At 37.5% G+C, this 14,408-nt stretch overlaps 3 protein-coding genes across 3 annotated transcripts; 1 reads left to right on the plus strand and 2 right to left on the minus strand.

Annotated features, from left to right (window-relative positions):
- Positions 1–4: 4 nt before the first annotated feature.
- Positions 5–4,001, minus strand: LOC104815403 (telomere repeat-binding factor 1-like; the record flags this gene model as incomplete). The annotated part of the gene is made up of 6 exons (XM_010543787.2): positions 3,885–4,001; positions 3,095–3,272; positions 2,737–2,969; positions 1,895–1,979; positions 1,170–1,253; positions 5–256 (listed from the first exon to the last, which is right to left on the minus strand). Coding segments are annotated over exons 2-6 (804 nt in total), but the record flags the coding sequence as incomplete, so codon positions are not given.
- A 1,504-nt stretch (positions 4,002–5,505) lies between these two features.
- On the plus strand, positions 5,506–10,694 carry LOC104815212 (nucleobase-ascorbate transporter 4). Its single transcript, XM_010543526.2, has 14 exons — positions 5,506–5,634; positions 5,985–6,082; positions 7,034–7,210; positions 7,750–7,850; positions 7,973–8,048; positions 8,160–8,219; positions 8,385–8,569; positions 8,678–8,774; positions 8,867–8,953; positions 9,055–9,113; positions 9,206–9,297; positions 9,393–9,470; positions 9,573–9,733; positions 10,138–10,694. Exons 1-14 carry the CDS (start codon positions 5,544–5,546, stop codon positions 10,354–10,356), a joined length of 1,581 nt encoding a protein of 526 aa, XP_010541828.1. The 5' UTR covers positions 5,506–5,543; the 3' UTR covers positions 10,357–10,694.
- A 24-nt stretch (positions 10,695–10,718) lies between these two features.
- Positions 10,719–14,045, minus strand: LOC104815211 (ATP-dependent Clp protease proteolytic subunit-related protein 1, chloroplastic). The gene is made up of 9 exons (XM_010543525.2): positions 13,745–14,045; positions 12,821–12,936; positions 12,486–12,695; positions 12,296–12,400; positions 12,127–12,189; positions 11,817–11,928; positions 11,388–11,449; positions 11,115–11,297; positions 10,719–11,025 (listed from the first exon to the last, which is right to left on the minus strand). Exons 1-9 carry the CDS (start codon positions 13,977–13,979, stop codon positions 10,945–10,947), a joined length of 1,167 nt encoding a protein of 388 aa, XP_010541827.1. The 5' UTR covers positions 13,980–14,045; the 3' UTR covers positions 10,719–10,944.
- Between the last annotated feature and the right edge of the window lie 363 nt (positions 14,046–14,408).

Below are 14,408 nucleotides of genomic sequence, written 5' to 3' on the forward strand. Positions count from 1 at the left end.
CTTCCTCAGCCTCTGCCACCGCGGCTTCAGCTTCTGCAACTGCCCGAGCCGCGACTAAAGCAGCCTCGTGAACATCCATGCTTTTCATTCTGGCCAACTCTGAGTCAATCTGAGATCTTGTAATGATATTCACTTCGTCGGGTTCTGTCCTAAGAGAAGAGACAGATGAAATCCTCTGCCTTCCCGTGAATGTCCCAAAATTCCTTTTTCTATCGTGAGACGGCGTGGTAAGTGGAATTCTGTACTTGCGTTTAACCTGTAAATAAAAATCCGATCAATGGTTACTAGAACTGAGCAAAGAACATATCATAAGTATTACAAATATAATTTCTTCGAGTATGCCGATTTTTGCCACCAGATTACGACACTAAAATGATCTTACACTCTCCTCCTCCATGTATTTCCTGTAGTAACTTTTTACAATATTCAATTTTCTGGCATCCCCGACCTTGGTCTCACCCCTCAGGTTTCTCGGTCTGGTTACCCGGTCTCGATCTCGGTCTCGGTCTCGGCCTCGCCTTAAAGGGTACGTACCCGAGTAGCGAGAGCTTCGGCTACCCGCGGATATCAGGCTAGTGAGGCCAAGTGAAGGGGAGGCGAAACCAGAAGGCGAGGCTGGCTTAAGTCAGAGGGGGAGAGAGAGAAGCGAGAGATGCACATAGGAGCGAGCAGCAAGCTCACGAAATCACCATGGACCCCTGCAACAAAATCCCTAAATAACTCTAATGATACCCTAAGGTCTCTAATGAAATCGCTCCTCCTCTTCCTCCTCATCCTCACCCCTCACTGGCAAGGCTCGCAGCCTCCCTCGCTGCTCAAACCCCTAGTCGTCTCGCCAGTTGTCCTCATCCCCTCACTCATCGTCTCTCTCCCCATCATTTGGATTACCCACAGGTACGAGTAATCGACCGACAAAACTCGCATTCGAACCCGCGGTAACCGGAATTCGGATACTCACTCCCAGCCCTAGAGACAAGGAGATAAGGACGCAAGTTTTGGATCACCTGCCTAATGCACATTTGCACTATACTAGCAAAAATGATCAGAAGAAGACACATATCTTAAAATATAACTCAAACAGAACACACATACACATACGTTATGAATATACCTTAGTATATAAAATATACATCAGTGCCATGAAGATTTAGCTAAACATACTGAATTACCTTCATAAGTTTACCACAAGCTGTCAAGTGTTTAAGCTTTGTAGACAGCAATCTTTTGAAGTCTGCAGGAGCATGATATTGTTCCTAAGAGAGAAAGCCATTAAATAGAAATGATACATTAAACCGCATTCACAGTACTTCATGTTAGAAGAAAAAAAACATCGGATTGAAATTCATCCTCAAATTATTTCAAGCGTGCAGTCCAACAATTATTTCCTTTCAATTTCAACACTTATTTCCTTGGCATGTCTTAGGCATATAAAAACCGAGACCGCGAGACACCATTTACTGTTATGAATTTCTCTCCACATAAATATCTCCACCTATGCAAGTGTCATTATTACAAAATCTTGCAGTTAAAACAGTATAACTAGCACTATAGATTAACCTCAGAATATTCATTTCTTCTCCGGAGAAAATGAAGAAGAAACCCATCACCTTCCGTCAAGAACTAATCCATCATTTGCTGGCATTATAAGGTCCATTCTATAAGGAAAGGAAACCAAAGGATAGCTTTGGCTCTTGTCGTCATAAAAGAAATCCAATAAAATTCTACTTAACAAAACAATCAATCAAGTCAACCCACTGAACATCAAACTAGGAGGTAGTGGAAAGGAAATTTAAAGGAAATTTGAAGTAAGAACGGTACAAAGTACAAAGTGTCAATGAAAAGTTAAAACAAATCAAGACAAATGGAAAAGAAACTCAAAATTTAAACTGATTACCTCAATATATGCACCAATTGTTGTCTTGTTAGAACCACCAGGCTCTTTTAGTACAGTAATTGCTTCCATTATAAGGTTGTCCAGCCTGCAGAATTGACAAAAATTTTAAATTGCATAAAACCATCAAAAGATATAAAACAAGGTATAAGTTTTTTTATTTATAAAATTTGTGTGTTTCTATTTATCATCACTTGGGCTACAAGGAATCTGTCCACCTTACCGGGATATTGCTACATAGGGAGGCTATGAATTCAAAAGAAATATGCAAAATAACCCATAAAGGACTTACATACTAGTAACCAGGTATAAGTTGCACCTTGTAAACCTAAACCCTCATCAACCTCCCAAATCAAAGTCAGTATAACATGATTGGGCAAACAAGTAGCATGATACATGCCAGAGTAACTAATATCTACAAACGGAGCACAAAAATCGGTCTAGAAGAAGCGCTCTGGAAAAGCAACTTAGATATTTCCTGAAATACAGATTATAAACATGAAAAAACGACGATACAAATAACACAGTGCACACGTTTTATCAGATCCAAGACAGAATGCATAGAAATCCATCAAATGAAGAAGTGATAAAAACCATAACCGATATTCCGAGCAATGGTTATGACAAAGGTCTTACGAGATTTATCCAGATACATGAAAAGAGCTTCTTCACAAATTGATCAAAAAATATCAAAAGATGGCCTACTATTCGCATTGAAATGTGTAAAATAGATGGGTCATGCTCCATGCACATCAAAATTTTCATTTCCTAAACCCATCATGGCATCATCCCATGCATGGTTTCATTCCTGAAAACAGAAATGGAGCTAAGAGTATATTTCTAACCTTACTACATTAGGTCTCCTTGCAGCAGGAGCAGCAGCAATTTGCAGCGCAGAAGAACTAATAGTGGAAATAGGCCTATAATCAGCAATTTCTTCATCACTTTGCATAGTATTGATGATTGCAAGAGAGTTATCTTCCTGTCTGGGAAGAGAGGCTGTCCTTCTAACAGCTAACCTAGACTTTTCACGCGATCCCCACCCATTTGCCATGACACTCATATTTCTCCATTTATCCTATCCCAACAAAAAACCAAAGCAAATAAAATTTGGAAAACAGGGGAAGCCAGAGATTATCTTTCAACATATCACACAATTCCAAAAAGAAAAAGTTAACACAAAGATAAGAGGGAATATATGACCTTGAGATCTACATTAGAACGGAGGTATAAGACTCCGCTAAATTCAGGGTCTTTCAGTATCGTACGCCATTTACCAGCACCATGTTTTGTAACACCAGCTTTTAAGGCCGCTTCTTCTTCCGGCGTCCATTTCTGTTTGGGAGCACCCATCAGGACTTGCAAGTGCAACACTGCTCCACTGTGCGAACGGAAATCCGTTAACAACACACCACATCATACAAGACAGAACAGCAAAACGCCACTAGACGATCCCAACCAGCAACTTCTGGTCCATAGTTCTCAAGTTCACTGGAAAAGAAAATGTAACATATACCCTGAATTCATTATTTCATGGCAACCCTCAATTCCCTCTTCGCTTACTACACTCTGCTCCTTCTTTGATCTCAACTCTAACAAGTTGATCTCAAAGTATGAACACTTCAAATTACCAATTATTACAACTTCAGATACGCAAACAAACCATTCCAACAGAGAACTTTCAGAACTAACTTTAATTTGATGTTCTTGGGAAACCCTAAACGCAGATGGCAAATTAAACCGGCAGCAATTCGTCTATTACCACGCAAAAGCTAAATTATTTCATCTAAACTCCGATCTCGAATTCATGAGACTCCGAGAGTGATAATTTTTCAACGGAAAACTAAGCACTCGGTTCCCTAAAATTTCCATTTCTCGTTCGCAATTCTGATAAACAAACTAGATCTCAAAACCCTAAAATTTCCTCTCCCGACAGAAACCTATTTTCTTGCAGCGAATATGGAAATAATCAACAAGAAACAGCGGAATTCACCAGGAATTTCAAATTGGGCAGAAGAAACCCAATCGTCGTGGTGCTCTCGACAAGATTTTTTTTTTGTTTGATTTGCTCCTCACGACCCTTCCGCGAAATTTAGGGTTAGTAGCGAACAAAGGAATTCTGGCATGTAATATCAATTTTTTTTTTCATTTTTTTCCTTCAATTTGGAGAAACAATAAAAAAAACATATTTACGTTTTTTTTGGAAAACAAAATACGTCTCAAATGATAAAAATTTTAGGATATTGTAATATGTGTTTATAACTTTATATATATTAGGTATCAAATTTTCAAATTTAATTTTGTATTTATAAATTTTGGGTATTTGACTTTTATATTGGGAAAAATATTAAGATTCATGACACTTTGAATTCATTTTATAAAGAAGAATAATAGTTATTTTGTAATTTTTAATAGGTATCAAATATATTTATATAATCCAAAAAATCATTCATAATTTCATAATTTAAAATAAATACTAAATAATTTCTTAATTTTAATGAATATAATTTTTGTATCTCTCGTCAAAAGTCAAACACGAATTCAATCTACCCATTAACATCAATTTACCAATATGAGCCTCAAACACGAATTATTTGAATATCCGATTCGCAAATCGGATTGAATATTCAAAATCAGATAATTTTATTTCTAACACGAATTTATGGATAGCGTTGATTTACCAATGTAAACTCAAATTTTGAACTGCTCGAATATTCTATTCGCAAAACAGATTAAATATAAAAAAAAAAACAAATAATTTTAGTCTGTTTCATTTATACATGCCTTTGTTCTTTATATGTTTTCAACCAAAACTTTAATTTTGTTATATCACAAAATTACTGAAAAATAGTAAAGAAATAATTAATATTAAAACTGGAAACCAAAAAAAATCTTTGAAAATAATTTCGTTTCGTTAAATTGTTAGTATAAAAATTGTTAAATCTTTAAAAACATCTTCTCCTCAATCGAGTTACGGTCTGAAAATTATTATATTTCGTTTCTACGTACCTCTATTCTCGAATATATATATATATATATATATATATATATCATTATGTGATATATATATATATATGTATACATATATTCTCATTGTAAAAAATAAAAACTCTATTTTTCACCTTTTTGTTTAGCAGTAAAAAAATATGAAAATATATTTTGTGTTGCTATATGTAATTCTTTTAATAAAGAAATGCGCAAAGAGTGATCCACCTAAGTTCAAACCCCACTCTCGGCAAATCACATATTATCAAAAAAAAAAATACTTAATAAAAACATTGTATTATCATGAGTATTTTTTAAAGTATGCACGTTACACAGCTTGAGACTGTCATTTGGTACGACGAAACAACAACTTTCTAGACGTTTATGATTCGGTCTTGGTAAAGCACCGGTCGGGTTCTGAACCGGTATGAACCGGTTCGGTTATCGAAGTATGGAGCCAAAATTAAATCGGACTGGTATGGTGAAAACGTACATGGGAACGCAAGAAAGAAATCAAAGAATATAAAATGCAAAGAAGACGAAAAAGAGTCAACAAGGTCGCCCGCCTACCCTCCTAATTCACCACCCATTTTCACCCACGAAAAACTTCATTATATCTCAGAGAGAGAGAGAGAGAGAGAGAGAGAGAGAGAGAGAGAGATTGTAAATGGCGACAAAGTCCGATGATTTTGCACCGTTTCCGGTGAAGGATCAGCTTCCCGGGGTGGAGTTCTGCGTTTCAAGCTCACCGCTCTGGCGTACCATTCTTTTCATTTTTTTGCGTTTGCATTTCGAAACGCAAACGCTATTTTTTTTCTTACAATCTTTGGTATTCCGAGCATTGTGAATGCAAATGGCTAATCTATATATTCTTAAAATCTTATGGTCGTTAAGAAAAGAATAATATCCAACAGTTATTATTATTCCAAGGAAATCTAGTAATACTCAATTTTCAAAACTGTTCAAAATTATCATGTTTAGCACATAGATTAATACAATTCATTTATTTACATATATAATATCTCATCAGAACTAGGGTTTAATGATTTTTTTTCTCTTAAAAAATTATAATAATGTTTTTATTTTTGTGGGTGAAATATTAATGCAGCCGAAGCGATTGTTTTGGGATTTCAGCATTATGTGGTGATGTTAGGAACAACAGTCTTCATACCTTCACTACTTGTCCCTCTTATGGGTGGTGGCAATGTAAGCATCTTATCTTATTTTATTTTATTACTAATAGTTTGCAAATTAATATATTTTATTTCTTCTAAACCCAGTTAATTTGCATATTAATGATTATATTACACATTCATGTTTCATATTTAATAAACGAAATAGATTGGGATCTAGGCAAAGAGATTGTGTCACCTATTATTACTAAATTAGTCTTAATTATTTTACTTATTTCATATAATATTAATAAAAAATAGTATTAATTTGATTGTGTATCCAACAAACTGGTGGATTTTTTTTTTTGTGGATTTGATCAAATTGGACACAAGCCAAATATACTTCAATATTAATTTAATTTTAATGTTTCTAATCTCCTTTGACGGGAAATATAATAAACGAGAATTAATAAAAGTATGATGAAAAATAATAACAATTCCAAAGATTTAATACTAACAATATCAAACCCAACCAAACCAAACTAAAATTCCTTATCATTTGTTTTCATTTTTTCTGTCCAAATTGAATGATATGAACCCCAAACATTATTTTTGGTATTTTTTTTTCTTTAAATAAAAAACTTTCCTCACTATATTCCGTGCTGTTAATCTTTATTACATTTACTAATCATTTAATATGAATTTTGAATAGAATTATAATTCTAATGGTTCTAAAATTGATATTCATATTCCATAAAAAATATGGGTTCAAAATTTATATGTTTAGTGATTTGCGGGAGTATATAATTAACTATATGTGTTTAAATAAGTAACAATATGGATTTTTTCTCTTGTTTTCCGCTAGATATGTTTTAGGAAGAAGTGAAAAATGACGAGTAATGTAATTTATTGGTTCAAATCGTATATTTTTTTAGATTCATAGGTGCATATAATGAATATATATATATATATAGGAGAATAATGTATATGGATTTATTTAACCAAAAAAATGTATATGGATTTAATTTATAAATGTAAATGACAGGTGGAGAGAGCGGAAGTGATAAACACGGTGTTGTTCGTGTCGGGAATAAACACACTGTTGCAGAGTTTGTTCGGAAGCAGACTCCCTGTCGTCATCGGTGCTTCCTATGCTTACGTCATCCCTTCCCTCTACGTCACCTTCTCCTACCGTTTCACTTACTATCTCCACCCTCACTTGGTAATTTTCATTTTCATTTATTTATTTATTTCACTCCTTAGTTACCTGAAAAAATTATAATATATTTTTTTTATATGAATGGTACCTTTATGTAAAGGATATTTACTAAACCATGCATACAAATTCCAAAAAACATACTCTAAATCTCTAATTAATAGATCACAGAAAGCCTATAGCTATTAAGTTATGTAAACCATGAAAAAATTTCAAATAATAAATTTACAAGTCATTTTTATTTTTTAAATGATATATAATTATTAAAAATAAAAAAAAAAAGTCGAAGAGAATTAAGGTGGTTTAGTTTAATTTCGTGAACTTTTAGAGTGTATAAATTGTATAAAATATGTTTGTAAAAAAATTAATTTGATACATATAATTTAGTTTATGTATCCAAGAACCGAACATGATCAAACCAACATTTTCATGGATTACGTCATGAAAGCAGACCGGTTTAATTTAGCTTGGTTTAATCCGGTTTAATGAAATAGATTGGTTTGGTTTGCCACATAACCGATTTGTGGTGATTGATGTGTTAAAAGAGATTTGAGGAGACGATGAGGGCAATACAAGGAGCTCTCATCATTGCTTCTTTGTTTCATATGATCATTGGCTTCTTCGGCTTGTGGAGAATCTTAGCTCGGTACGTTGAAATTGTTTCTGTAACCCTTTGATGAAATCGAATACGTTACAGATCTATACATTATGACGTATGTATATTGTATATCTCACAGATTCATTAATATATTTCATCTGTAACCTCAGGTTTCTAACCCCTCTTTCGGCTGCTCCTCTCGTGATTCTCACGGGTCTCGGCCTCTTCACTTTCGGGTTTCCTCAGGTAACACCCGAAAAAACGTCGTGCTTTATCGTCCATCATCGCGCGTATTTACGCCCCGAGACTGACTCGTTTTCGCCTCGTGGGCTTTTTGCTCGTAATGTGGCCTTGCAGCTTGCAAGATGCGTGGAAGTTGGGCTTCCGGCATTGATCATTCTCATAGTTTTATCTCAGGTTTTTCTCTCTCATTTTTCGGATCAAACGATACCGACATATAGGATTTCTAGACGCTTCTATGCCGCAGGAAAAGTCGAAATCTGGATTCTTCCTTATGAACATTCTCTGCAGTTTCCATGACATTTCCAAACTGTTAAAATTGCTGATATTTTCTTTTTCCAGTACCTTCCTCACTTGTTGAAGTGTAAGAAACCGATATTCGAGCAATTTGCCGTCCTTTTCACGGTAGGGATCGTGTGGGCGTACGCCGAGATTCTTACAGCGGCTGGCGCTTACGACAAAAGACCCGACAAGACGCAGCTCAGTTGTCGAACTGATCGGTCCGGTCTCATCAGTGCATCTCCATGGTTCTGTTACTATATCTTCTCTCTACACATCAGATTGCATTTTCTATCAAAGAAACGTAGAATTATTTCTTCAGTCGTATAACTTTGTTGAAAGTTTTTCGGGGGTAGGGTTAGAGTTCCGTATCCTTTTCGTTGGGGACGTCCTAGATTTCACACAGGAGACTCGTTCGTCATGATGGCTGCATCTCTCGTCGCCATTGTCGAGGTTTTTTTCGCCCTTAAACCCCGAAAAAAATCTCGAAAAATTCATATCTAATTGCTTGTTCTATCTTTGTTTTGTGTTTTTGAATGGAGTAGACCACGGGTGTGTTTATCACAGCGTCGAGATACGGAAGCGCGACTCATATCCCTCCTTCGGTTCTTAGCCGTGGCATCGGGTGGCAGGTACCCGGAATCGCGACGCCATCGATCGATATATATATCATTAGAGAATGCGATGCATGAGGATTCTAATGGGTAAACATCTGTTTTATCGGATGAAACAGGGAATAAGCATTTTGCTCGATGGACTGTTTGGAACAGCAACAGGTTCCACGGCTTCGGTGTAACGATCTCGATCTCTCTTCTACGTAACGAATCCCGTAGAATTCACGGGGCGCGTCCTTAGGGGTTCGTTACTGTTTTTTCTTTCCGCAGCGAAAATGCAGGACTTCTCGGGTTAACAAAGGTGGGAAGTAGAAGGGTGACTCAAATCTCGGCCGGTTTTATGCTCTTCTTCTCCATCTTCGGTAACGTTTACCGTTACTTAAATGCTGGTTCTACTTCGTGGTTTCGAAACCATGAGAAAGTATAGATTTTGTAAACGATCGATTTGAAAAATCAGGGAAGTTCGGGGCAGTTCTCGCATCGATACCTTTGCCGATCTTTGCAGCCTTGTACTGTATTCTGTTTGCTTATGTCGGTACGGACAACTTGATCGCGTACTATAGTCTTGTTTTGTTTCTTTCAACAAAGTATGGTCGAATTCACCGGAGATTTTGTTTCGTTGTGTTGCGAAAAACAGCTTCTGCAGGGTTCGGACTCTTCCAATTCTGCAACCTCAACAGTTTCAGGACGAAGTTCATCCTCGGGTTTTCCATCTTCTTCGGTCTCTCTGTCGCACAATACTTCAACGAATACCTCTTTACCTCGGGTCGCGGTCCCGTTCACACTCGCACATCAGCTGTAAGTGTCTCCTTGCGTGATCTGCGAAACCTGCGGTCTCGCCTCCACTCACCTCCTCCCAGCCTTACCTCCACTCACGGCCTTACCTTGTCCCCTCGCAACCTCTCCCCATCTGGTTCTGATATCCCCGTGACACAAATAATCTCCAACCAAAACCCAAACCCGAACTCGACATGATATTTTGGATACTCGACTCACGGACTGAGCAAATACTCGACATTGTGGGTGCTCATGCCCACCCCTAATTTATTCGACTTCGGTCTAAGATCACACACCCGAACACATCAAATCATAGTCGAACTAAGAAAAAAAGTATATATATGTGTTTTCCCTATCTTAATCTTACGATCTACCCTGAACTGATTCGCCTTTTTTTTTTTTTTTTTATGTTTTGATCAATGAAGTTCAACGTGATAATGCAAGTGATCTTCTCGTCGGCTGCAACAGTGGGGATAATAGCGGCATTCTTGTTGGACTGTACTCACAGCTACGGACATGCTTCAGTTAGGAGAGACAGTGGAAGACATTGGTGGGCGAAGTTCAGAGGTTTCCACACCGATTCTCGAACCGAAGAGTTCTACGCTTTACCCTTCCGTCTCAACAGATTCTTCCCTTCTTTCTAAAACCCCAAACCCTAATCCATTCCGAAACCCTAAACACGTCAACCTGCATGGTAATAACCCTATACCCTAAACTCTAAACCATTCCGAGTCCCTAAAATCGTTTACCTGCATGGTAACTTTGTACCCTAAACTCTAGACCGTTCTGAAACCTGAACTCGTTTTTCCGCGTAGTAAACAGACTGTCACATCAGATTCTTGATGTTATTACATGTTTATCTGCAGAAGAGATTGGTTCAGCCTGTATGTATCATCAGCTTTCACGCTTCGGGTTTTGGTTTCTTATCTGTTGTGTTTGCCCTGCTTATCAGAATCTGTAATAATCGGTGAGGATTCGGGTTTGTAGTGTCGGAAAATGCAAACCATTTCACATTTTAAGTGAAGTTGATGGCATAAAATAGGTTACATGCATGTATACACCCACATTTGTAAGTATCTTTTCATTCAAATTGCCACATGAGTAGCCCTATGTCTTTGAAAATATAGGCCTAAGACTGTAAGTCTGTAACCACAAAGTGTTCCAGAGAGACTAGGCAAGCAGATATCTTACCTCGTCGGGTGATCCTGCGGAAACAGTGCTTGCCATTTCCATCACCTAAACCCGGATGGAGCTGGCGAAGTGCCTCCTTCAGGTAACCCCATGGCTCTAAGTCGAGCACTCATATCCTTGTCCTAAATCAGCACATGTCCCATTACTACAAAACAAGGCAATACCAACAAAAAAAAGGGTACTTGTTCGGGGAATGATGTCGAAGGTTTACCTTTTTGTGATACCGTTTCTCTGTTTTGTCAGCTATCTTGTCTGCAATGCCATAGTCGATAGCATCTTGTGCTTGGAGATACTTAGGTCGCTTGATGTCCTCGTAGATCTCCTCCTTGGATTTCCCGGTTCCCTGTGCTAATAGATCCACGTAGTAATCCGTATTTGAATCAAGTTCCTTAGCCTGAGACAAGATTCTCATCGTTTCAAGATACAATAAAGAAAAATAAAACAAGGGCGATGGATAAAATGGTAACAGAATGTGGATATAAACCTTTATCCACATGTCTATGGCAGCTCCTGCTGATCTGTTCACTTTAGGCAGATATAATTTCGCTGCACCACAAAAAATCATTGAAATTTGGAAACATCACATATGGTGTTAATGGGAATAAGAACGAGAACCAGATGAAGAATCAAATAACTTTCTTTTTTATACGTAGATGAAGATGGTGACAAAAAGATCTGACAGAACTGTTCCACCATCGTTGAAGCTAAATAGAAGTTATCAAGAGACGAGTTTTGCAGAAGTTAAGGCCAGATTGATGAAACCAAAGTGAAGCATAAGATAACAAATATTAGAACCAAATGAACGAGCTTAGATAGCTTCTTAGCAACGGGAATCTGTAACTAATGACGGGTGAGTTTCAAAAGAAGACCAGTACAGTTTGTAAGCTCGAATCATGAAAGAAGAGAACCATACTCGATGAATGTGGTAGTACTGAACGCTTCCCTTTGTTCCCAAGAGACAGAAGCATTGCCGCTTGACCATAAGCCATGCCACAATTGATGGTATAAACATCTGGTTTGACGTACTTTTAGACAAAAAAAAGCAAACAATGAAGAGATCAGGACAGAGGCAGGTTGAAGGGAAATTCGTTTACATATGGTATACCAAAACATAATCAAGTGAGATAATTAGCAAAAAGAATGTTTCGGCCCGACACGAGAACCATATGATATTATCCCAAAAGGTAAGCAAATATACTATACAAGTTAGTGATGTCACTTACACACATAGCGTCAGCTATGGCAAAAGCCTCAGTCTCTGATCCAACAGTCTCCATCTTCTCATTCTACAAGGCATTTGCAAAGGCCAAAACTTTAGACACATTGTTTAGAGTAAAAGAGCAGGAAGGAAGAATCATACCAGAAAACTACAACAGAAGTCATGTTACTGACCTGTGTCCCCGATGAGTTTATATAGAGAAATATAGGCTTTGAAGAGTCATTATAATCTAAGTACATAAACTGAGCAATGATCAACTCGGTAACTGCTGGGACAATCTGCAAGTAAAATGCAAGATTAGGATGAAACACTGGGGCTATGAGGAAATAGAATAAAGGCAAAACGAGTATGAAATTTCCATACCGGCATTCCCAGATAAACTATGCGACCATCCAAGAGTAAAGAGGGTAAATCTGGAGGAGCACCAGGTCCCTTTCCTCTGCCTCGGCCTCCGCCTCCACCTCCGCCTCTGTACATGCGGACACTCATGCTGTATCTTTCAGGACCAGTCACAGCTGACATACTCCATGCCCCTCCATTGTCCAAATAATTTCTTTTAGCCGAGATGCTTTCCTGTTTAACAAACATCAGTATGTCAGGATAGGTACCAGTTCGGGAAACAACTATGTTCCCCTACTACATGTTCTCAGACACCGGGATAACACATGATCGGAAACAAGAGGTTATAAAGATATAACCTCTGTAACCCTTGATGCCTGCCTGTTCACAAGGCCGTCGTCTCTCATGAACATGTCCATTTGAGATGGAGTTAGACCATACAATTGCTTAGGCACGTTCTTGAAGTTCTCCATTACTATAAAAGACAAGAAGAAAGATGGTAGTTCAGAGCATTGAATCTGCCAAAACGATTGTGATTTCCAACCGTTGGTTATTCCATTTACTTTCTTATGCACAAATGTTCAATCTCAGGCAAGAACTGCAAAGATCAAGTACGTAACTTAGAAAAGATGAAGCCTTTCATCAGCTAAATTTTGTCTCACTAAAACTAACTCCTTTAATCAGAATATTAGAGGAGGCAACAACCAACATGAATGGTGCAACACAAGCCTATGACAACAGAAACCAGACAGACAGACAGACAGACTTTCAACACTTCATAACAAAAACCAAAAAAGAAAAAAAAAGTGTCCAAACAAACCCAGAATTGCTCCAAGTAATCATCTCTAGAATACTGACACCAAATTAATGAAGAACTAAACTTTGTGATTGTGTTGAACAAGATGGGCAGTGTCCTGGATCCCTGGTTACAGCAAAATGCACCACAGAATCTTGTCAATTCGATCAATTGTGCGTTAGAAAAATTCAGGATTTATTGGTTGAATCAAGAACACGAGAACCAAGTTTAAAAATCATTTAGATGAATTCACATGAAACATTCTAAGCTACTTCGTGTTACGCTAATTATTAGAATCCAGAGGAACCAAGACATAACTCAGCAAAACACTTCTGTAACCTGGTAATAAAATTCACAACAACAAAAAAATCACAAAAGGGACAAAAAGATTCGAGGCCCAGAATCAGAAAAAGCGGAAACAACAAACAGAAAGCAGAGAAACCAGAAGAAATTAGAGAGAGAGAGAGAGAGAGAGAGAAGGCAATACATCCGTCTTTGAGATTTTCTTCCCGAAACTGTTTCGGGATATGATCGAAGTTCGAAGTTTGAGCGGAGACAAAACAGTGACATCTTCTTGTACTTCGATGGATGTTAGAGCGAGGCATCTGTAAGACGAAGAGCTTGGAGCCCGACAAAAACGATGATTTGGGAAAAACAGAAGTCGAGCTGAGAGCTTCATGGTTGAGCTGTGGAGTAAGAGAAGAGACCAGAGACGTCGCCATTTGTGACGTAGCGAAGGAAGATGAAGAAGAAGATTGAACGATGATGAATTTGGGGAATTTTCCGAGGCGAAATTAGGGATTTCATGCAATTCTTTTTTTTTCGGCATGAAATGAGAGCCGTGGAATCATACCGAACCGGGATCGGTTTGGGGTATGAGTTGAATCATGAACCGGACCGGGATTATTGAGGAAATGGCAAGACTAAGAAATTGAACCAACCGAGTCGAACATAATAACATACACTAAATATAACCAAATTTTATTCCGATTTTTTTTCGGCAACATTCTTATCGAAATGAATGGATTGAAACCGAATCAATTCAGAATTATGGTGTCAATTTTGGTCTAAGATCTGAAATCCAACTCGATCCATCCCAAAAATAACTGGTTTTGGATAGAGATATTTAGATCTAAAATTTTTTGTACTTT

Source organism: Tarenaya hassleriana, unplaced genomic scaffold (genome assembly GCF_000463585.1).
Source record: "Tarenaya hassleriana unplaced genomic scaffold, ASM46358v1 Cleome23, whole genome shotgun sequence".
In the NCBI taxonomy this organism is placed as follows: domain Eukaryota; kingdom Viridiplantae; phylum Streptophyta; class Magnoliopsida; order Brassicales; family Cleomaceae; genus Tarenaya; species Tarenaya hassleriana.

Excerpts from the sequence above, each read along its gene's own strand:
- LOC104815212 (XM_010543526.2), top strand. The coding sequence starts at position 5,544 with ATGGCGACAAAGTCCGATGATTTTGCACCGTTTCCGGTGAAGGATCAG. Across the intron at positions 8,775-8,866 it reads CTCTCGTCGCCATTGTCGAG|ACCACGGGTGTGTTTATCAC; the intron begins GTTTTTTTCGCC and ends TGAATGGAGTAG. Across the intron at positions 9,734-10,137 it reads TTCACACTCGCACATCAGCT|TTCAACGTGATAATGCAAGT; the intron begins GTAAGTGTCTCC and ends TGATCAATGAAG.
- LOC104815211 (XM_010543525.2), bottom strand. The coding sequence starts at position 13,979 with ATGGCGACGTCTCTGGTCTCTTCTCTTACTCCACAGCTCAACCATGAA. Across the intron at positions 12,401-12,485 it reads TAGTTTATCTGGGAATGCCG|ATTGTCCCAGCAGTTACCGA; the intron begins GTATGGAAATTT and ends TTTTACTTGCAG. Across the intron at positions 11,298-11,387 it reads CCATAGACATGTGGATAAAG|GCTAAGGAACTTGATTCAAA; the intron begins GTTTATATCCAC and ends ATCTTGTCTCAG.